The sequence below is a fragment of the Staurois parvus genome, unplaced genomic scaffold (assembly GCF_062004578.1).
Source record: "Staurois parvus isolate SC_StPar_1 unplaced genomic scaffold, SC_StPar_1.0 ptg000814l, whole genome shotgun sequence".
Lineage (NCBI taxonomy): Eukaryota > Metazoa > Chordata > Amphibia > Anura > Ranidae > Staurois > Staurois parvus.
The window spans coordinates 1,317,251-1,341,180 of record NW_028318610.1 but is presented as its reverse complement, the minus strand read 5'-3'; the positions used below and the strand labels follow the sequence as shown (position 1 = coordinate 1,341,180).

Below are 23,930 nucleotides of genomic sequence, written 5' to 3'. Positions count from 1 at the left end.
TAGATGGTATAATACACTATATTTTTATACTGCTTTACCAGTACATCTGACCTATAAAATACACACATGGATCCTTCTGAATGTTTGTCCCCTATATTTCTTGTGTAAATTGGATTATATCTTGCCAATACCCCTGTATTTTTGGACAATCCCACCATATATGAGCCATTGTTCCCTTAGCTCCACATCCCCTCCAACAAAGCGGTGAGACTTCTACTCATCTGTGCAGCACTCTGTCTCAATACTATCTTGCTAAACATTTATAACTTCAACTCTGTTCATACTAATCACCCCATGTGTTAATTTAAACCTTTTATTCTGTGATTCGTTCATTTTTGTTCCCAAATCCCTTTCCAATTTCTCCCCAAATCCCTTTCCAATTTCTCCCCAAATCCCTTTCCAATTTCTCCCCAAATCCCTTTCCAATTTCTCCCCAAATCCCTTTCCAATTTCTCCCCAAATCCCTTTCCAATTTCTCCCCAAATCCCTTTCCAATTTCTCCCCAAATCCCTTTCCAATTTCTCCCCAAATCCCTTTCCAATTTCTCCCCAAATCCCTTTCCAATTTCTCCCCAAATCCCTTTCCAATTTCTCCCCAAATCCCTTTCCAATTTCTCCCCAAATCCCTTTCCAATTTCTCCCCAAATCCCTTTCCAATTTCTCCCCAAATCCCTTTCCAATTTCTCCCCAAATCCCTTTCCAATTTCTCCCCAAATCCCTTTCCAATTTCTCCCCAAATCCCTTTCCAATTTCTCCCCAAATCCCTTTCCAATTTCTCCCCAAATCCCTTTCCAATTTCTCCCCAAATCCCTTTCCAATTTCTCCCCAAATCCCTTTCCAATTTCTCCCCAAATCCCTTTCCAATTTCTCCCCAAATCCCTTTCCAATTTCTCCCCAAATCCCTTTCCAATTTCTCCCCAAATCCCTTTCCAATTTCTCCCCAAATCCCTTTCCAATTTCTCCCCAAATCCCTTTCCAATTTCTCCCCAAATCCCTTTCCAATTTCTCCCCAAATCCCTTTCCAATTTCTCCCCAAATCCCTTTCCAATTTCTCCCCAAATCCCTTTCCAATTTCTCCCCAAATCCCTTTCCAATTTCTCCCCAAATCCCTTTCCAATTTCTCCCCAAATCCCTTTCCAATTTCTCCCCAAATCCCTTTCCAATTTCTCCCCAAATCCCTTTCCAATTTCTCCCCAAATCCCTTTCCAATTTCTCCCCAAATCCCTTTCCAATTTCTCCCCAAATCCCTTTCCAATTTCTCCCCAAATCCCTTTCCAATTTCTCCCCAAATCCCTTTCCAATTTCTCCCCAAATCCCTTTCCAATTTCTCCCCAAATCCCTTTCCAATTTCTCCCCAAATCCCTTTCCAATTTCTCCCCAAATCCCTTTCCAATTTCTCCAAGGGCCCCCCCCCCCTCAATTCAATAAGGATCTTGTATATCCCAGAAGTGACATGGTTTGAGGCTATACTACCACACAAAGAAAAATAAAAAAAAATACAAAAACTATACTACCACTCAAGATCTTTTTGAATAGGCGCATGTCCTCCACCATCCTCAGGGGTTAGGGCAGCTTCAAAACAAAATGTCTTAATTGGTAATATCTTAATTTAAGTAATGCTACAAATATACTTTTACTCTTTAAATCTTAAAGTGCACAATTCCTTTTAGTACTATATCCCCCAACTGTGCATCTACGTCCTTTAAACCATTTCCCAAAATATTATCCTTTCCCCGGTGAAGAAAAAATCAGTACCCAATAGGGGAATAAACAGTGAGTTATACTTCCAATCCATTTGTGTAATCAATCATATGTGAGTGTACTACTAGTCTCATCCATATTCCGAAACTGTCGTGGTATCCAAATAATCCTCATGTGTTGCTTAAAGTGCTTTCTATTTTAACTGCACTCTTCCCCTGAGTTGTGTCCAGTCTACGATTTGTGACCGTATCACCGCACTGTAATAATCCTTAATATCAGACTAGTTTAAGCCTTTTTTTTTTTTCTTCTCTATAGATGGTGAGGTCCAGGAATTTTTTCCTCATTCATTCACTTCCCAGGTTAATTCGATCTTTTTTTTTTTTTTTTTTTTTTTATTCCTCCAGATCTTCCTTTCCTCTTTCCAGATCATTATAAGGAAATCTATAAATCTTATCTTGAGCTTTTCAGGCCTATTTTTATAAACTATCATCTTCCCACTTGGCCATAAATAAACCACACTTGGGGCAAACTTGGTCCCTGTGCCAACTCCTGTTTGTTTATCATTTTTCTTGGTACCAAAAATAATTGTTCTAGTGAGTACTTCAAACATTCTAGATCTCCTTTTGGACAGTTTTCAACTCCCCATAGGTCTTCATCACCCAATCAGTAGATATTATTGCGTCCTCGTGTTTAATGTATACAGTGACCCAACATCTGAGCGTAGATGGTACTTCTGATCTTTTGATTTCTATTTCTTGTAAAAGTTGCATAAGATGTCTTAGGTATGCCTTTTGTTTAACCATTGGTTGGAGGAACCAATTTATGTATTGGCCTATTCTAGAACCCACCGATTCTATACCATTAACTATGGGTTGTCCTGGAGGGGTTTTCTCATCTTTTTGTATTTTGGGTATGCTATATATAATGGGAGTTCTGAAAGTCATAGGTACAAGATATTTCTCCTCTGGGTTTTTCATATTTTTTTTTTTTTTTTGTTCCCCACGCCCCTCCACAGTACTTGGTATGTATTTGCATCTCCAGTCTCATTTCCCAGTGGTAGTCCTTTGCCAAAATCACTATTCCTCTTCCCTTGTCTGCTGGACGTATCACAATGTCCTTTCTTCAAGTGACGTTATTCCTTGTATCTCCTTCGGATCATCTTTTTGACTTGCAATTTTTCCAGATCTTCCAACACCATTTCATTAAAGACTTCTTCTATATGTTTACGATCTATATTTGTGGGGTTAAACAATGATCTGTTTTTGTGTATTACTATTCTGGGTTTCTTGATACTTCCATATTCCTAATTTCTCCATAAGGGTTGGTAAGCACGTATTTTTTATTTTTTTTTTTTTATAAATATTCAGCCCGCTTTCTGTAGACCAATATGTTATGAACTTGTCCATATTTTTTGTTTGTGCAAACTTGAGTCCATTATCCAATACCGTCATTTCCTTAGTCAATTCCTTTCCACTCAAATTAAATATACCCTCTTTATTTTTCTTTAGTTTTTTTGTTTCTGCCCTACATACTCTTCTTCTCTTCCAGGGCTGCTTCTCCTTTCCTCTTCTGCCATATTCTGTGGGTGATTTGTAATTCCTTCTCTTTAAAAGGGAAAAAAAATGAATAACCACACTTTTGTGATAAATAAATAAAAACCACAAATGGCGCAACCCCCTACACCTCAATAATTAGATGGATTAATAAAGTAAAATAAATTAAATAAATCCACCACCGTGCATGTGCACAAAAATTAAACCATTAAGTAAATTAACTTTCATAAATCCATTCACAAAAGTCCATATATGATCCTCAATAAATGGTGAAGGAAGACATTACAACTTCAATGTGACATCCAGTGCTTTAACACCCCATCAAAATACACACTCACCAGATACTGGTGAAAAACCAGCATATCTGTATATAAACAAACACTCCACCACTGGGTTCCAGCTTATGGATATCCGTAATACTCCACAGTAACCATGTAGATAATTCCATGTGGATTATTACAGATATCCATAAGCTGGAACCCAGTGGGGGAGTGTTGGTTTATATACAGATATGCTGGTTTTTCACCAGTATCTGGTGAGTGTATTTTGATGGGGTGTTTAAAGCACTGGATGTCACATTGGTGAAGAAGACATTACAACTTCATTTATGGAGGATCATATTGGAATATATATGGACTTTTGTGACTGGCCTTTGAGAGTTTATTTACTTAATGGTTTAATTTTTGTGCACGGTGGTGGATTTTTCATTTATTTACTTTATTCCGTCTAATTATTGAGGTGTAGGGGGTTGCGCTATTTGTGGTTTTTATTTATCACAAAGTGTGGTTATTTAGTGAATATATAATAGCAGCACCTATTTTTGAATTCAAATATCAACATTTAAATACCAATATTTATGTACAATACAGGTGCAATGATTTTAATCTGGATGGTGGTTTTGGAAGAATTCAGACACCATTTAAAGGTTGAATTATAAGGTTTATATAAAAAAAATGGTGTATTTTTTTTTTCTCCCATATTTCCTTTTTTTGAGGTACAAATCTGTAGGTGGGCGATGGTATTCATAATACCTCAATTTCTCCTATTGCCATTGTTCCAATATGGCCTCTTCCCACTCCATTGGTCTTATATCATATGCATGTAAAATATTTTTATTTACCATCTGCAAGTTATTCGTTTGCATATTGCATTTTAAATGCACAGTTTTTTTAAGTTGTAATATAGCTCAACATCCGGCTCATTTGGATAAGCAGTGTAGACACTGCTATATATAAATAAAGATTGTGCCCGGCCACGTACTGCTGAGGAAGTCATGTGATGATGCACATCTAGGTGGAGCAAGGGAGCTGGGAGAGCCGGAGCCAGGACCCCGCTGTTTGTATTTATGCCTGTTCTGCTTTTATTCAAATAAAGTTGCATTCACATAGAACACAATTTTTATACATACTATACTACGGGGGGTACTTGTCTAACAATGTGCTCCTAGTCCAGCAGTAAGCTCTCATAAAGGGCCATACACCTAGAAATGGTATACAGGTGTGTGATCCATGGATGGAAAATTACAACTGAGGGGGGGGGGGGGTCCCAGGAGAAGGTTATTATAGGATCCCAGGTGCTTTGGATTGAGACACTATAGAAGGCTATGTTTTCAAATCAGTTTTACAACCACTTTATGTGCAAGGAATGCATGCCAGGTGCCCCATTTGTGGTACTGTGTATAGGGCCTTAGTCATGTGATTCATGATTGCATTTTTATATTGCACATTTGATAATTTTGGTAATTTTTTTTTTCCTTTCTTTTTAGATGATGATGTTGACCTAGAGGCTCTTGTGAATGATATGAATTCTTCTCTGGATAGTTTATATTCTACATGCAGCAGGGTATCGGAATCTGTGCCACTTCTTAAAAATGGACAGCTTAATCGAAGCCAGCTATCAAACTCAGGAACCAACAATCTTCCGTCCGTGCAACAGAGACAGAAGATGCAACGCTCCCAACCAATGCAAATACAAGCAGTCAGGTTGTAAACCTAATGAGCATGTTAATTCATCTCCTAATGTCTTCATAACTAACTTCACCATTATACTTCAGTGTTCAGGTGGCAGGAAGTTCAGCCTAACCTGCCCAGTGAGACCCTTCTGGGGGTTTATTTTACAGATGGCAGTGGGGCGCAGTAAAAATACTTCAAAGTAAAAAAACGATATCTGCGCTGACTGCCAAAATGAAGCAGCTGGCACAATAGGTAGTGTATAGACCCAATATAACTAAAATAAGTGCAGTGCTTAATAAATTAAAGTGAGAAAACATTGATCACGTGAATATTATCATTTTTCCATAGACACAAATCAGTGTTCAGTAACTATTTGTTGATCCACCACCCGCAGTGTTCTTGATAGCAGGCAGAACCTTGAAAATGTCCTATTGGATGAAACGTGTTGGGGAGGAGTTACAGTGCTGACGTCATGCCGCTGCACGATCCTGGGTTGGCAGCGGCCACAAATGTAAGCTGGCATATTTTGTTACCTTTACTAGTACACGTTTTTTACCATAAATACTACACTATGGAAAGCACTTCTTGCTCTTGGTGAGCCTTATTTTGCTAGAGCCTGCACTAGAGGGTGCTCTTTTTACACAGATTGCCATGACAAGCTGCATCTGAGTCTTGCAGGCATTTTATGCTGCTGTAGTGGCAGCTGATGGTTCCGGTGAGTTTGTAATTCACTGGGAGACAGTGGTGGTATTCGTTGTTTTGCTGTCTATCAAGATCACTCTTTGAGGGTGGTGGGTCAACAAATACTGAACACTGAATTGTGTATATGGACACTGATATTCACATGATCATTGTTTTCACTTTAATTTATTAAGCGCTGCACTTATTTAGTAAAAATACTTTGCTTGAGTTGTCTGGAGAGATGTATAATAGGTTAGCTCAGGGCTTAAAATTTCAAGTCCTGAGCTACTAGGCAGACCTTAAGAGTTGTCGCCACCAGTTGCCCCACCCATCCCCTGCCCCGCCCCTAATTTTGCCCTAAACATGCCCTCGTAAATTATCTCCTGAAATGACACTTAAGTTGCCCATATCTGGGTCCCCCCCACATATCTGGGTCCCTCCCGCACTACATCATACTTGGACCATGCACAGCATACAACCTCTGTGTCCTGAGGTTTTTTCTGAGTAGTCACATGATCATTCTGTCGCCTCTTCTACGCTTAACACCAAAGGATTTGGGTGGAGCCATAAAGATGCTCAAGTGTCTATGGAGCTGTTGACTGTCTCCAGGTGGTTGGGGCCAAGTAGGCATGCCTCGGGAGCTTTTGTCATTCTCCAGGTATGGGCAGGTCAAGAAGGATTTCCCCCTCTAACTGGCTGACTTCTGGAGTGTATAAAGTGTAAAGGAACCCTGTATTTGGCTCCATCCATCTGACCAGCTTCCCTGTCCCTGCTGAAGTAAAGCATCCCCACAGCATGATGCTGCCACCACCATGTTCACGTTGGGGATGGTATGTTCAGGGTGATGTGCAGGTAGTTTTCTGCCACTCATAGCGTTTTGATTTTAGCCCAAAAAGTTAAATTTTGGTCTCTTCTGACCAGAGCTGCTTCTTCCACATGTTTTCTGTGTCCCCATGGGTTTTCGCAAACTGTAAACAAGACTTAAGTCTTTCTTTCAACAATGGCTTTCTTCCATGGAGGCCAGATTTGTGGAGTGTATGACTAATAGTTGTCCTGTGGACAGATTCTCCCACCTGACCTGTGGATCTCTACAGCTCCTCCAGAGTTACCATGAGCCTCTTGGCTGCTTTTCTGATTAATGCTCTCCTTGCCGGCCTTTCAGTTTAAGTGGACAGCCATGTCTTGGTAGATTTGTAGTTGTGCCACACTTACCATTTTTGGGTGATTGAACAGTGCTCCATGAGATGTTCAAACCTTGGGATATAACCTAACCCTGTTTTAAACTTCAACTTTATCCCTGACCTGTCTGGTGTTCTCTGGTCTTCATGATGCTGTTCACTAATGTTCTGTAACAAAGCTCTGAGGGCTTCACAGAACGGCTTTATATATACGGAGATTAAATTACACACAGGTGGACATTATTTACTAATTAGGTGACTTCTGAAGGCAATTGGTTCCACTAGATTTTAGTTGGGGGTATGAGTAAAGGGGGTTGAATACAAATGCACACCAGATTTTGAGATTTGTAAAACAATTTGAAAAGCATTTATCATTTTCCTTCCTTCCACTTCACAATTATGTGCCGCTTTGTGTTGGTCTATCCCAGGGGTCTGCAACCTTTAAGACCTAAAGAGCCACTTGGACCCGTTTCCGAAGGGGAAAAAAAAGACTGGGAGCCGCAAAACCATTGCAACATTTAAAACAAATCAGACACTGCATATATTGTTTCTTACCTTAATGCAGTGGTGGGCAACCTTTTTTTTTTTTCAACTGAGCCAAATCTCGCCAAAACCACGATTGAAATTTATTTTGAGAGCCACATTTTTAAAACTGAAAATACATCCCCCATATAGTAATTCATTCCCCATATTGTCAATTCACTTACCTTTGCTCCGCGCGTTCCTCTCGCCGTGTTCCCGCACCGTTCCGGTCTTCAGGGCGGACTGTGAGGAGAGGAGTTCGTCACGCTGCCCCGCCTACATCCTGACAGCCAATGTTTGCCATGCTCCGCGGGCCGGATTAAAAGGTCCGCCAGGCTGTAGTTTGCCCGTTGCTGGGCTAGCTGCAGAGTCCTGACTTTTGGGGCGGCCGCCCGAGAGGAGAGAGGGGAGCGGGCGCCCAGCACACAGAAGAGCCGCATTAAAATGTGTAAAGAGGCCGCATGTGGCTCCCGAGCCGCGGCTTGCCGATCACTGAGCTACGGCAACCCTATTGCCTGTCACCTGGTGGGCAGTGTGCTCCGGAGCCACAGCAAAGGTGAAAGAGCCGCATGCGGCTCTGGAGCCGCGGGTTGCCGACACCCGGTCTATCCCATAAAATCTCAAAATACATTTGTTTTTGGTTGTAACTCAAACAAAATATGGAAAATTTCAAGGGGTATGAATACTTTATTCAAGGCACTGTACATGTCTGAATTCAGAGCATGACATGTTTTCGGTCTGCTGCCTGGTTCCTCTCTGCTTTTAGTCACTTCATATATTTTTTTTTTTTTTTTTCTTAGTGTCAGGAAAACATCAGGAGGGCACAGCCTGTCATTGACACTCTCAACTCTTTTCCGGTTTGAAGGGGGGGTGTGCCCCTTCCCTCCAATCAGCTCTTGGAGCTCTCCTCACTGATGTTACTCCAGCTCCCCACCCCCCTGCTTTTCAGAGCTGAGATATCCTATGTAAATTCTACACTTTGAATGTAGGGGAAAGACTTTGAAATGGGTACAACTTGTGTAGGAGATTTGTTTAAGCTCTGTCACCTGAGGCCAGGCACTTCATTGGGTATACAACCACTTTAAATATCTGAAAAATGTTATGGGTTTAATGCCTATCTGCATTAGATGTAGCAAACTGTCTGCTCATCCAGCACAATAACAGTGCTGTTTACTTCAGGAGGCCATAAACTGCTTGAGTTTGGTCCGATTCCTGCTGAAATTCAAGCTTTGGGTTGCACTGTTCACATCACCCAATTCAACAAAGTTTGATATTTCGATCAACTTTTGTCAGATCAGGATGGGAAATAGTGGTGGGCTGTTCAGCAACCGAACCGGATATCGTATGTGTACTCCAGCGCCTTAGGATATGCACAGCCAAAAGGGAAGCCAAGGGTACCAGGACAGCGACAACCAAAGGAAATGCTCCAGGGGTGCAGCGCTCCTCAGACGGGGATATCAGCCACTGGATAGAGAGAACAGGTGGAGCACACACCTAGTGCATTATCCAAGGTTTATTGTAGGAGTGAAAGAATAATAAAAACATACTCAGACGAAGCATGTATCTAAAAAGCATAGAAAAATGACAATGGCCACAACGGCAGGGAAGGTGTTCTCACTGTCAGTGCGGTCAAATGGCTGACGCGTTTCGGGGACGAATCCCTTTCCTCAGAGCTGATGACCAACCTCTGATGCTGATATATGATGAATGGAAAGTAAGAGCCTTGCTGTTGATGCCTTGGGCTGTTCAGCAGCTATAGATCCTGTTGACTATAGATTGTACGTAGTAACTGTTGACTGAGTACAATAGCTGAGAAGATAATTTATCCAGGCTGTGTAGAGTGGATAGAGAATCTAATACATATATTGCTAGCCTTAATGTTTACAGATTTACTTGCGTTCCATCCCTGGTGCATTAAGAACTTCAGGTACACGGTCAATCGCTCTCTACACGGAGCAATAGAAGTCATGAAACGGCTTATTTTCTAGTATTCTGGCTTTAGCAAGACTATAGTACTGTACACTGTCATAAGAAGGGTTTGTTGATCGGTTGAGACTGACGGGTCAGGTACACTCTCAGCGGGATTCATTGTGCTGATAGTTGTACCAGCAGCTGAGAAACTCCTTTTTATTTGCTCACTCCAACCCCCTGGGTCTATTGGAAGGTATTTAAAGGTCTGACTGCCGATGGTCTCATCAGGCAGGGCCCCGGTCCACTGAAGAATCCCAGTTTTTTGGTGGGTTAGTTGTGGCCCTGATTAGAGTTAGTGCTTTAATTCTGCATTTTGCTTTCTGGTCCGCCTCCCATATCTCCACAGCCAATAGACATGACTTGGACAAACAAAATACACCAAGAAAACTCTGTGCTGCTGTAAATGTATAGTTAAAACAGAGCTGCCGTATAGCTGGTAAATACAAGAGAATATTTCAAAGTGCGTGACACTAGAATGAAGAATGTTTAAAACAATACAATGCAAATAGACACCCTATAAATGATTAAAAGCGCACAATTCCCCAAATGTCATAACCTCCAGTTCCTGAATACCATATTCCATGGCTTTCCAGGCTTTCTAAACAATGGACCGATGTTACAGTCCTTCAGAATTTAAGGGGTCAGAACTGTGATCGTTGGGAATAGAAGATGCCCCGGTGTCGGTGGTATAAAACGGTCTTAGGCTGGGTGGTCAGTGGAAGTAAAAAATGACCTAATGCATGTGGTCTGTAGGATGAGGAAGTAGTTCCCCGTTTATTGTTAGTGGTAGGACTAGTGCCCCTTTGTATCGGTGGGAGAAATGGTGTCCCTTGGTATCACTGCAAGGAATAGTGTTCCAATGGTGTTTATCAATGGAAGCAATAGTGTCCTATGTTGTGGTGGTTTATGTAAGGATATATATTATTTATAAAGGGCGTGTCCCTTTCCCTTAGATGAAATATTACAGTGCCTCCAGCCGTTAAAATACGGCAAATATTTAGTAAACCAATAATTTGGACACCTTGATAATTTGATCACCACTTATTATTGTACCTTGAATTCTTTTAGCCAATATGATTTCGTACCATACACACAAAATTTGCCTTATAATAGATAAATATAAAAATTTATTTATGTACAAAAATTATATATATATTAACACAAAACACAAAAGACTGGTGATAAATGAATATTGGTACACACAATCAAAAGTATATCTTACCAATGTAAGACACACTAATAATGTCTCTAACTAATTACATCAATCACAAATTTAAATGATATGATATTTATTAAATTTATTAATAATTAATAATTTCGAATATCTCAAAGGTTATATTCTTACATGCCGTGGCCATAGGCTTGCAAGAAGTAAGCCCTTGATATATGATACTCTGGTTATTAATATTCAATAAATTATGAAATATGGAAAAATTTATAATATGGCAATAAACAATTTTTTTTAACAGTAACACAGTATCTGACTACATATATCTAACTATCCAATATTGTTGTAATACACTAAGGTAATTTTATGATTCTACACAACAGAGAAAGTAATTAATACAAATCAAATAAACATCTCACCACACCCGGACGTCAGACTAGGCAACTCTCCCGTGGATTTAGCTGGCAGTGGAACGCCTTTAGACTGATATATAGGCAAGTGAGAGATTCAATAGGGGAGAATGTAGGAAGTTATAAGTTTAGAGGTTTAAAGTTTTAGGAAGTTTGAAAAGATGGAAGAGTAGTTATTTCAGCAGAGATCTTCTTCAGATGTCAGGTCTTTCCATGAGGTCTTATGAGGGTTCTTCTTTTTCATGAGGTTTTTTCTTTAACTAGAATTCTTGAAGGTTTAACCAAGACAAAATTAACTCTTAACATCCGGTTCTGCTGAGCTGTTTGCTATATAACATTATGTCTTGATAAAAGTCATATTCTTGAGACATGATTCAAAAGCCCACAACAAAATCCCCCTTTGTTTGGGGTACAGGCACGTGTATAGGGGTGTCTGTATCGAAAAACATGAGTGAGGCTTTTGGCTAGAGTGATTGTTCGTCTTCTCCGGTGAAGGGAATGAAATAATAAAAAAAAAAAAAAAAAAAAAAAAAATTTCCGATAATAAAATGGCAGCGGTCATGCTGGTTGTTCCTCAACTTGACTCGGCGTCTTTAGATGGACACTTCCGATGACGATCCTGGTCTTGTGATGAGGCCGGCCTGGCCTGACACATCCACCTTGGGGTCCATGGGTCCTCCGCACGACAGGTCTCTTAGACGGTCTCCTAGGCGGGTCTTTTCCTCTGGACTGGCCCTTGGTGGCCTGGGACATCAGGTTATCGTCTCCGGATCGATCTCTGGCATCTGGTCTTTCCCACAGGACATTATAGCTTCCTTTTAGGGTCCGGTCATTGACACCTCCGATCGCCGGTCTGGTCATAGTCTGGGCCTTCCTTTCTAAATTATTAAAATGAACAGTTTGAGTAATGGATATACATAAAATTATGTTACTGGATCCTGTAAGGCAAAAGATGAATTATATGTTTAAAGGAAATTTAATAATGATCTCAATATCTCCAGATAGGAATTGGTGGGTTCAGTCTTCCAACAACTGCAATTGAGACTTCGGATGGCAAGCACGTAATTGGTTGATGTGCACCCATCTATCACTGATTTCACCATACCGGGTAACCTGCAATTTATATGCGACCGGAGAGATTTTATCAATGATAGAGAACGGACCTTTCCAAGATGGAAGGAATTTCCGTTCCTTGATCTGGTCTCTTGCAAAGTTGTATAGATAGACCTTGTCACCAATCTCATATTCCTTCTTGGAGGTTTTGAGATCATAGTATGTCTTAGCACTAGTTGCAGCTCTTTCCAAATTTCGCTGGGCAAAGGCAAAAGCATATTGCAGATGTTTACGTAAATCCTCTATGTACTGGTGTGTGGTGGTAGCATTGATCAAATTTTGATCTGTAGTGCGATACAATAAGTGCTGGGGCAGTACCATCCGTCTACCTGTCATCAGTTCAAAAGATGACATTTTTGTAACTGTATTCGGAGTAGCCCTCAACGCCATCAGGACCAGCGGGAGTTTGACATCCCAATCTTTACCTGTTTCCTTAACAAATTTCTTAAGGACATTAACGATGGTCTGATTGTATCGTTCTACACCACCACTAGAGGCTGGCCGATAGGCGATATGCAATTTCCTTTTAACCCCCAAAATTTTCCACAATTTGGCCATCACTTCGCTAGTGAAGTGCGATCCTCTATCAGACTCTATCCTCTGAGGTAAACCAAAACGTGAAAATACATGATTTATTAGTAATGCAGCACATGTCTCGGAGCTATTATTTGGTGCTGGTATACATTCGACATACTTGGTGAATAAACATGTAACTGTTAACATATACCGATTTCCTCGTGAAGATTTTGTTACTGGCCCAATAAAATCCATCTGAAGGTCTGACCAAGGCATACATATCCCCCTCTTCTGGAGAGGTGCTCTGTGAGTTGGCTTGGTAGGTTGAAATTGGGGACATATTAGGCAACCTTGGCAGTACTCCTTCACATCACGTAACATATGAGGCCAGTAGGCATAATCCCGCAGGATCTCATACGTGATCTTCTCTCCACGATGACCGGAAGTGGGAGCATCATGGGCATGCTGTAGCATCAAACCTCTAAATTTAAGTGGGACGACCCATTGTTGTACGCCACCCTTTGAGGTTCGTATCAACAATCCCTGGTATAAAGAGAATTGGGATTTGGATTTCATTAAGATACGTAAATCCTCCTTCCCACTACATACTTCCTTATTTATGGGATTTTGGTTGGGATCTTCTATATGACTATAAAACAAGCCAATTATTGGGTCTTCTTTTTGGGCAGTAATTAAATCCTCACTAGGAGAATCGTGACTCCACTGTAATGCATTTGGATCACCAGCTGTTCTGGCCTGTTGCCTGGTGACAGCTTCAATCTGTACGGTACCTAAAAATTGGTCAATGTCTAACAGTTCACCGGTGATTGCCCCTTCCTTGGCTAGAGAATCGGCCAGATCGTTCCCTTCTTTCTCGGCACCTAGAACCTTGGAGTGGCCTTTGGTCTTCTTGAAGTGCAGGGTGAGATCATTGAACCTTACCAGTTCATCGATGTGACAAAAGAGCTTACCATGTTTCACGGGTTTGTGATTACTCTTGTTCATGTTGTTTCGCTTCCACCTAGGAAAATACTCCACAAAACTATTCCTGACATAATTGGAATCGGTTATGATGGCACACTCTCTGATGTTGAACTCTATAGCCATCTCAACTGCTCTAAGAATTGCAGTAAGTTCAGCAACCTGACTGCTTTTTGGTCCAAGTTTGTATCCCACAGAAATTGGGGTGACACCTTGGGTCCAAACGATTCCAATACCTGCCACTAGTTGGAGCTGTTCCCCATCCTTGTGATGAAAAGCACAACCATCCACATATACACACGGCAGCTGTTTACAGTATTCTTCATCATAAACCTTGTAGGGAGAGAACAGTTGTTCTTCCAGAAAGTCAGTGTCCGGGGCCTCCATAGCAGGCGTAGTTGCGGAACAATCATGGAGCTCGGCTAGGCCCTGGGCTACTGGACTTTCCTTGTTCTGTTTGTACCGAATTTCAAGAGGCCACCCTTGCAAAGACAAAGTCCAAGCAGTGATGCGGCTATTAGACACATTTCCTCCCTTGATACGTTCACTCTTTAAATACTGTAAAGGCTGGTGTGCCGTTTCAACAATGATTCTCTCTCCCTGAATGTAACTGCGAAAATTCTGTAATGCCCACACGGTGGACAATAGAGCTTTTTCACAGTCACTGAACTTTACTTCAACCGGGGACAAAGTTTTACTGGCATAGGCAATCACCTTACTGACATCATCACGTTTCTGGTAAAGAACAGAACTCATACTTACCTGCGTAAACCCTGTCTCTAGATAGAAATTTTTACCCCCTTCGGGATATCCGAGACACGGCGCTTGTGTGAGACGTTCCTTTAATTCCTTCATGGCGTCCTCCTGTTTCTTACCCCACGACCATTCGACATCCTTCTTCAGTAGGTGAAGCAGTGGCTTGCTTATCTCAGCGTAATTGTCAATAAACTTACGCGAGTAGTTTACCATACCTAGGAATGATCTCAATTCTTTAAGGTTAGTAGGGACTTTACAGTTCAGAACCGCCTCAACTTTCTTCTTTTGTGGGTTCAAACCTTCAGCAGTAACTTCATGGCCTAGGAAGTTTACCTTCGTGCGACACCACTGGGCTTTTTGTAAGGACAGTTTAACTCCTGCTGCTTTTAATTGGCCCAGGACATGCCGAAGTTCTGTAATATGTTTGGTCATATCTGTACTTTTGATCAGGATATCGTCCACATATGCCAACGTCCCCCTTTCGAAGGCGTCTGGCATGGCCTTGTGCATGAACACAGCAAATTCATGTCCGGAATTTATGAATCCGAAAGGCATTCGTACCCAACAATATTGTCGATTCCCAAAACTGAAGGCCAGTTTGTATTGGTCTTCCTCACTCACCTTTATGGTCCAATACCCCTGTGCACCATCTAAAGCTGTGAAAACTTGGGATCCTTGGAGCTGGGCGAGACACTGGTCTATGTATGGGACAGGCCATCCTGACATGTACACACGTTTGTTTAGCTGACGGAGATCAGCGCACAAACGCCATTGTCCATTGGGTTTTAAGATACCCAGGATCGGGTGGTTGTAGGAGCTGTGGATGGGCCTAATTATACCCCTTTCATGTAACTTCCTGATAATCTCAGCTAGAGATTCATAGGAAGCTAATGGTAACCTATACTGTCTTACGAATACTGGTGGGGCATCTGGATCTGTTTGGATCCTAGCGATGTGTAGGTCAGTAGTCCCACAATCGTAAGAATCCTTGGCAAAGATCTCTTGGAATTCAAGGAGAAGCTCTCGGAGCAATTGTCGGTCGAGATCACTGGCACACGCGTCGGCGAGGGCCACCATCTCTTCCACTAACTCCTTGAATCCAGGAAAGCTTTCCGGCTGACCTATCTCATATGCCTCTTCAAGTTTCGTGGTGAGGTCATTGGGTATGTGATGTGTGTGTGTGTTCTCCTGCCATCCAGGTTCTTTGGGGTACTCTTGTTCTTTGATTGGGTGATCAAAGACAATTGATGTCTCTTCGATTCGACAGGTGCCATCTTTAGAATCGAATGGATAAATGGACTCTATGGTGAAAATACCCTCTGGTAATGAATGGAATGTTTGTTCAATTAATTGTTCCTCCGACAAATATTCATCGGGGATGAGTCCAATCACCTGGTTAGTAACCCCAAAGGTATAATATTCAGTCTCTACCGCTAGACCAATAAGGGTCTCTTTGGGTAAGACGATGTCCTGATTGGACAGATTATGTACGTAAATGTACATCGGGGATTGATGTGTGTTGACTAGGGGCGTGTGTGTAATGTTCAGTCCCTCCCCCTGCATTTTATGGGAGAGGCATACTAATGCATCTGACCCCTTCAGTCTATGTCCCTTTTTAACTTGGATGGGGAGTATGAAATTATTTATGCCCTTAGGAATTGTAATCTTTTGGGCTACCTGGACTTCAACAGCATAAGGCATCTGTTGCTGGGATTTTAAAGCTAAGTCCAGATTTTGGTATTTTTCGGGGTCCCCCTTTAGTCGACTCCATAAACAGTCATTAATTAGGTCGACTTGCATTGCAAAGCGATGTAATACATCGTTGCCAAAATAAATTTTAGTTTGGGAATTATCCAAGACTAGGAACACATGGGCGGCTGTTTTGTTTCCTACAGTGACGTTTAAGAGACACCTAGCCATTGAATTGTGATCATCAGAGTCATCAAGGGAGTCTGAAATCCAATGACGCTGAGGTGTGGAGAAACGGATCATTTCCATTTCGGTCAGGTGTTTTATCAACCCATGGCTTACAAAGCTGTGTTCCTGTCTCAAATCTAGTTTGGCATATTTTGACCTATTAAGACCATTTATCCGGATGGGGATAAACAAGTCGCTGTTAACCCTTTCAATACCTGTCAAGAATTGGGTGTGATCTCCCCCTTTTCTTGGTTTATCCTCCTGATGAAAAGATATCGTAAGGATGTCATCTTGGAGGGAAATATCTTTGATTTTATCTTGGGGAATTCTAAAAATGTGTTCCTCATCTCTTCTGATAGGGTTATGGTCATCAGGTTTGATAACCGTTACATCAGGAAGTTGGCTGTTCCTGAAATGGATTTCTAATGATCCAGGCCTTTCTTCCACCAGGTGGCAGTGTTGTCGGGAATGGGGAGTTTTAAGTTTCCCATATTTAATTGGGGTATTTACCTGTGACCACAGGACTTGGTTCACACAATCAACTATGGTGTTCAGCCTTTTTAGGAAGTCCATCCCAATTATCATGTGGTGCTGTGATATGCTAGCAATGATGATGGGGTGTCTCAGTTCCTTATTACCCAGTTTCAGTTTAAGCCAGGCGGTACCCATGATTTGTAAAGGGTCTCCACCTACACCAATCAATGAGCTGTCAAAACTTTTAAGTCTCGGCTTGGTGGGCATGACATTCGCCACTTTGTCAAAATGCTCCTGTGACATGATGGTTGCTTGGGATCCAGTGTCTATTAAGCCGACAATCGAAAGATCACTGGCATCCTGCACCTGCACCGTGGCATAATATCTCCCATCAGATTCAGTCAGCTCACACATGAAATTAGTGTGGTTGAAGATCTGTGGGCCCTTCAATAACATATGACTGGCTCTTATCTCACCGCATGTGGTGGACACATTACCCTTATCCTCCCTGGTGGGATTCTTGGACTGTCTCAAGACAGAAGCACAACTAGAAGTTGGTGCTCCGTCTGGCTTGTCAATCCCGACGACTTCCGATGCCGCGACTATATTAGGGGCAATAGATGGACACTGAAAAACAGGAGAATCATTAATAACCAATAACTGGTCCCCCTTTGCCTGAGAACTAGATTCTCTATTAGTAGGCGTGTCAGGGACGGGGCACACATCTCCTGTCATTTGACTCAGTGTCCTCCCCTGTTGGTTTAAGGCTTGGTTGCCTGTTAATTCTGTGACCCTTGGTTGGTCACAGGAGCTGCTCCTAAAAAAGGATTGGATGGAAATTGAGTGACAAGCCTGTCCATTTGTTCAGCCATTTTGCTGACCTGTGCCTCTATTTGTCCAATACGCTCAGAGGAGTCATTCTGTTGATTCTCCCTTTTCCTATACTTACGCTTGTATTTTGGACGGGACTGGTAATGAGACTCAGAGTCAGAACTACTGCTCTGGTCCCGACGCCATTGTTCTCTCTGAGGTTTTGGGGTCTCCCTGTTATTAAAGGGAGCCTGGGGTACTGTATCCCCCCTTTGAGCTTGAGGGTGTTCTTGGCGTGGAGGAAATCTTTGGAAGTCGGAGTTTTTATTAAAATTGGGATTCTTATTGTAATTATGGTTCCTGTTGAAATTGGGGTTCCCATAAAAATTCCCATGTTGGTTTTGGCGAGGATAATAGAACCTCTGAGGATACCATTGCCTCCTTTGATTTTCATCACTGTACTGGCCCTTACCATACTTTTTATTCTTCTCACTTCCACTACCGTAGTTCCCTGGCTTTTGCCTATCCTTTCTCACCCACTGGTTTTGGGGTGCAAAGTTATGGACCTCCTTCACTTGCTGGGTTTGAGGTGCAAATCTAGGGGAACCATTGGTTTTACCCCCACGGACTACTTCCGCATATGATTTCTTCTCTGCCTGCACATTTGGATTTGGAGGGGAAACGGTAGTGGCTGCTACTATCTTGGGGCTATTTTTAGGTTCTCTTTTTATCCCGCCCTCACTGGACTGTTGGATCGAGAATAAATAGTCACTCTCTCTCACCAACCAATCAAGAGAGCATCCCTTTCTGTAATCCTTTGCAAGTCCCAATTTTATGTAAGCAGGTAATGCTTCATAGAATAGTGTCTTGAATTCTGGCTGGTTAGGATTGGGATCCTTTTCAGCCAGGAAATAGGCATTTCTGAGGACAGCCAGAAATTCTGCAGGGCTTTGGTGAGGACCACACTTTAAATTGTAGGCCGCAGCCTTGGCAGAGGTTACAGTTTTATAAGGCCCAAATTCCATGTGGCACTTATGTTTAACCTCTCTCCAAGACTGATTGGAATAGGCCCTCAAGGTCTCAAAGAATTGCCGGTATTTCTCCTCGAACACCCATGGCAGCAATTCTATTTTGGTGTGGTCATCTCTAATGCCCAGAATCTCTAACGTCTGTTCATATGTTTTCATGTGTTCGGTGATTTCAAGGGACCCTTTCTTAGAAAACATAGGAACAGTGTCCTTCAGGAACTTAATGACCTTTGGGGTGTCATATCTCCTGAATGACCCCTGGGATTTCCCTTCCTGCCTATATGAAACCTCATATTTTTCTTCAGAGCGCTCTGGAGTGTATCTTGATAGCTTAGGAGGTGACCTATATTCTGACCCTGCCTCACTATCAGATACTTCGCTGTGATGCGGGTATCTCCGCTCATCAGCCTCCTGCTTGCCTGGGTTGGTCCGGTTTCGGACCCCAGAATTTATTTGGGCCGTCAACCTTATAATCTGCTCCTCCAGAGTTTTCTGCTCAGATTTTATCAAGGTAAGTTCTGACTGGTCATGCTTATCCCCTGGGTGAACTTTAATTTTGACAGGAGATAACCTCTCTGATCTGAAGTATTCCACCTCATCTTTTAAGTCCTGATACTTCTCTTGAAGTTGTTTTAACTCCTGAAAGTTTCTTTCATACAGGTCCTGAGCACTTCGAAAGTCTCCGACCAATCTATCATAATGTTTCTCGGATTCGTCTAAACGAATACCGGCATGACCAAGCTTCCCTTTCAAAGACTCAATGTCCTGATTTTTGCTTTCTAACAAGAGGCGGGCCTCTGACAACTCTTCCCTTATAGTCATGGTCCGCTGGGCAGCTCCAGCGGTCATGAACCATAACATGGGCCAAGCTTCTAGGAGAAGTCTGTCACGGCCTCTATCACTTTCTGTTCCAGCAAATGCCATTAAAAACCCAACAACCTGGCCCTTTTGGTTAAACAGGTCCTCAAAGGTGCTCATGGCCTGCTCTTTTTCTTCATCCACAAATTCATTATTACTATCCCCCAAATTCAATCTCTTGCGGAGATAATTTATTACTTCATTTTCAACATACTTCTGCCAAGCACCGGCAGCTTTCCGAGCTGGCTTCATAACTTCCTGCTCAATGCCTTGAGCCGCCATATTTTCCTCGTTATGCTTGGAAGAGGTGGATCCGTGATTACTGGATGCCATTTTGATACAAAATATATGTTTGATAACGTGTACAAATATACAATCACCAGTGCGTTTTGTGTTATGGTACGATTTCTATGGATCTCAGCAGTGCCTCCAAATTTATGTTGTGGTGGTTTATGTAAGGATATATATTATTTATAAAGGGCGTGTCCCTTTCCCTTAGATGAAATATTACAGTGCCTCCAGCCGTTAAAATACGGCAAATATTTAGTAAACCAATAATTTGGACACCTTGATAATTTGATCACCACTTATTATTGTACCTTGAATTCTTTTAGCCAATATGATTTCGTACCATACACACAAAATTTGCCTTATAATAGATAAATATAAAAATTTATTTATGTACAAAAATTATATATATATTAACACAAAACACAAAAGACTGGTGATAAATGAATATTGGTACACACAATCAAAAGTATATCTTACCAATGTAAGACACACTAATAATGTCTCTAACTAATTACATCAATCACAAATTTAAATGATATGATATTTATTAAATTTATTAATAATTAATAATTTCGAATATCTCAAAGGTTATATTCTTACATGCCGTGGCCATAGGCTTGCAAGAAGTAAGCCCTTGATATATGATACTCTGGTTATTAATATTCAATAAATTATGAAATATGGAAAAATTTATAATATGGCAATAAACAATTTTTTTTAACAGTAACACAGTATCTGACTACATATATCTAACTATCCAATATTGTTGTAATACACTAAGGTAATTTTATGATTCTACACAACAGAGAAAGTAATTAATACAAATCAAATAAACATCTCACCACACCCGGACGTCAGACTAGGCAACTCTCCCGTGGATTTAGCTGGCAGTGGAACGCCTTTAGACTGATATATAGGCAAGTGAGAGATTCAATAGGGGAGAATGTAGGAAGTTATAAGTTTAGAGGTTTAAAGTTTTAGGAAGTTTGAAAAGATGGAAGAGTAGTTATTTCAGCAGAGATCTTCTTCAGATGTCAGGTCTTTCCATGAGGTCTTATGAGGGTTCTTCTTTTTCATGAGGTTTTTTCTTTAACTAGAATTCTTGAAGGTTTAACCAAGACAAAATTAACTCTTAACATCCGGTTCTGCTGAGCTGTTTGCTATATAACATTATGTCTTGATAAAAGTCATATTCTTGAGACATGATTCAAAAGCCCACAACACCTATTGGTATCAGTGGGAAGAATGCTTCTTCATTGTTTGTATCAGTGGCAGTGATGGTGTCCCATCCTTGTCAGTGTGGGGGAATAGTGCCCCATCACTGGTGTTGGTGAAAGGAATGGTGTATTTTTTGGTTTCAGTGGGAGGAATAGTGCCCCAAGGGCTGGATATAGGCAAACGAGACCACGTCTGACCCTCGGTCTACAGTTTGGAGACCACTGCTGTTTACCAAAAAATGAAAGGAAACCTAGCACCTTGATCTGATGGGACCTGGTCATAAATATTAAAAATCATTGTGTGTAAACCTCAACAATAAATTACCATTTTTGATCCATTTTGGTCGACTAATTAGATCATTGAATGTGTTTTGTTAAATGTTTGCTAAGTGCAAAAATGCCCAGTTTTGTATGATCTTGCAAAATGCCCTAAGCAACTTGCAATGCATTAGAAATGGCAGTCAGAAGCAGGGACAAGCCCATGCGTTTCGTAGCAAAGCTAAACAAAGGAAACGCCACTCTACTCCTAACATAGAAGTGTTGGGATAATTTCTAGTAGTAAACACTACAAAGGATATACTGTCTATTTACAGTGCCCAAACCTAGGTTTGTGGTTTAGGCGATGGTCAGCACACATGGACCCAAACCACTCTGCTAGTGTAGCTCACTTCTCCATCCATCCAGGCAAAATGGACTGTACAGGAAAAAATATACAAAAATTGCCAAAACACCAGATAATGGATATGCAAAACAGTTATGCAAAACAGTTATGCTAACTGCATTAGAGTAAGTAACAGTATATTTAAAAAAAAAAAAAAAAAATTCTAGCGTATCCAGCCTTCAATCAGGTAAGTTGTCAGATGCTTTTCCATCCAGAGATAGACAGAAGTTATGTACCAATGATATCTATCTGATCGCTCTACATGTGAAATTTCTGGAAATAGGTTGCATACAGCAATACATTATTCATCCAGCCCACCTATATTGACAAAGTATATATATATTTTTTATAAACTTAATTCTTTTTTTTTACTGTACATTTTCAAGACCTCTTAATTATCATTTCTTGAGGACCATTTTTTTTTCTTCCATGCAGACGTCTACAAGAGGAACAACTGCGCACATCATCTTTGCCAGCAATTCCAAATCCATTTCCAGAGCTTTGCACACCTGCAGGTTCTCCAGTGCTTGCACCAGGATCATTACCTCAAAATCAGCCTGCCAGCAAAAAAAGTGTAAGTATCACCAAAACTAAAGAGACCTAAGCTCTGATTATTTTTGATTATATACCTTTGTGTGTAAGGAGTCCCTTGTGGGAAATGTAACATTTTATACCTTTTTGGTATCATTGTGTGCTTGGAATAATATTCTAGGTCACTTGGAGAACAATTTGGCATTTTATTTTAAGTACGTCCTAGCTTCACAATATAGAATCTATCCTTTTATACAGTACTGTGTAAACGTTTTAGGCAGGTGTGGAGAAATGCTGTAAAGTAAAATGCTTTCAAAAATATCATGGTTTATTTTTTACCAATTCACAATCAATTTTTGGTGTGACTACCCCTTGCCTTCAAAACGCCATCAGTTCTTCTAGGTACACTTGAATACAGTTTTTGACGTAACTTGGCAGATAGGTTTTTGAAAACATGTAGGCTGCCTCCAATCTGGTCTCCTAAACACTGTTGAGATCAGAGTAATGTGGGGGCCATGCCATCACTTCCAGCACTCCTTGTTCTTTACACTCAAGATGGTTCTTAAGGACATTGGCTGTATTTTGGCGTTCTTGTCCTGCTGCAGAATACATTTTGAGGCCAATGACGCACCTTCCTGATGGTATGGCATGATGGATAATTATCTGCCTGTATTTCTCAGCATTGCTGGCAACATTGATTGGGATGGACTGTAGAGGCACAGGTCAGCCATGGAAACTTAATGCAGCAGATGAGACACATGCTTCCATCAACAATGGCATCTGTCCCGCACTGCCATCAGCACAGAACTGGCAAACAGTGGGATCCAGGTACACCCATCTACTGTCCAGAAAAGTCTGGTAGGATTCACCTCCATGGAAGAATTGCGGCCAAAAAGCCATATCTGCGATGTGGAAACAAGGCTAAGCAACTCAACAATGCATGAGAAGATAGGAACTGTGGTGAAAATGACAACAGGTGCTCTGGATGTTGTCAAAATTTTAAATATTTGGCTGTAGCAGCAGGAAGTTTGTTCGTGAAGGGCTGGAGAGCTTTGCAAGGAGTGTCTACAGGCAACAGTGAGGCATGGTGGATGTTCCTTTCAAAGTTTGGAGGTTGCCTTTTCTGCACATGGAAACCATAAATAAAATGTAAATCTAGGTTTTAGTAAATCCGTCTACATACCACCAGCACCAACTGGCAGATGGATTGGGTTATCCAGTGATATCAGTCATCTGCGGCTATCTTCTGATCGGCTGTTCGCCGTTGTGTTTTGAGCTCTCATTCATGCGCTTATGACCAGTGCCAAAATTTATAATCAATTATTAACCTTTCAATTGAAAAAAAACCTATTCCACAACTTTGAATTGCTGTATAAGCTAATACTTATGCTGGTTGGTGGTATATGGACTCTCTAAAGGACTTGCTAAAAACTGGATTTTTTGTTTTTGTTTTTTTATTGCTCTGCACTTGATTTGAGGTATTGTGGATTTTACTTTGCGTGTTCAGTTGAGTGTCCATGTTGACATTGACTTATGGATATTTGGCTGCGCTCATTGGTTTTGTCCATTATATTTTCTGCAAATGGAGTTGGAGATTCAGTCAGGATAAATGATGCAGGCAGATATTTATTCATATACCAAA

At 41.2% G+C, this 23,930-nt stretch overlaps 1 protein-coding gene across 3 annotated transcripts in view; it reads left to right on the top strand.

Annotated features, from left to right (window-relative positions):
• GRB10 (growth factor receptor bound protein 10) overlaps positions 1 to 23,930 on the top strand; it is a 217,501-nt gene that overhangs the window by 108,525 nt on the left and 85,046 nt on the right. For all 3 annotated transcript variants that reach the window (XM_089654934.1, XM_089654933.1, XM_089654935.1), the window contains 2 exons: positions 5,019 to 5,235; positions 22,193 to 22,331. In XM_089654934.1, coding sequence (XP_089511060.1) covers positions 5,019 to 5,235; positions 22,193 to 22,331 — 356 coding nt within the window. The remainder of the gene's footprint in view (positions 1 to 5,018; positions 5,236 to 22,192; positions 22,332 to 23,930) is intronic.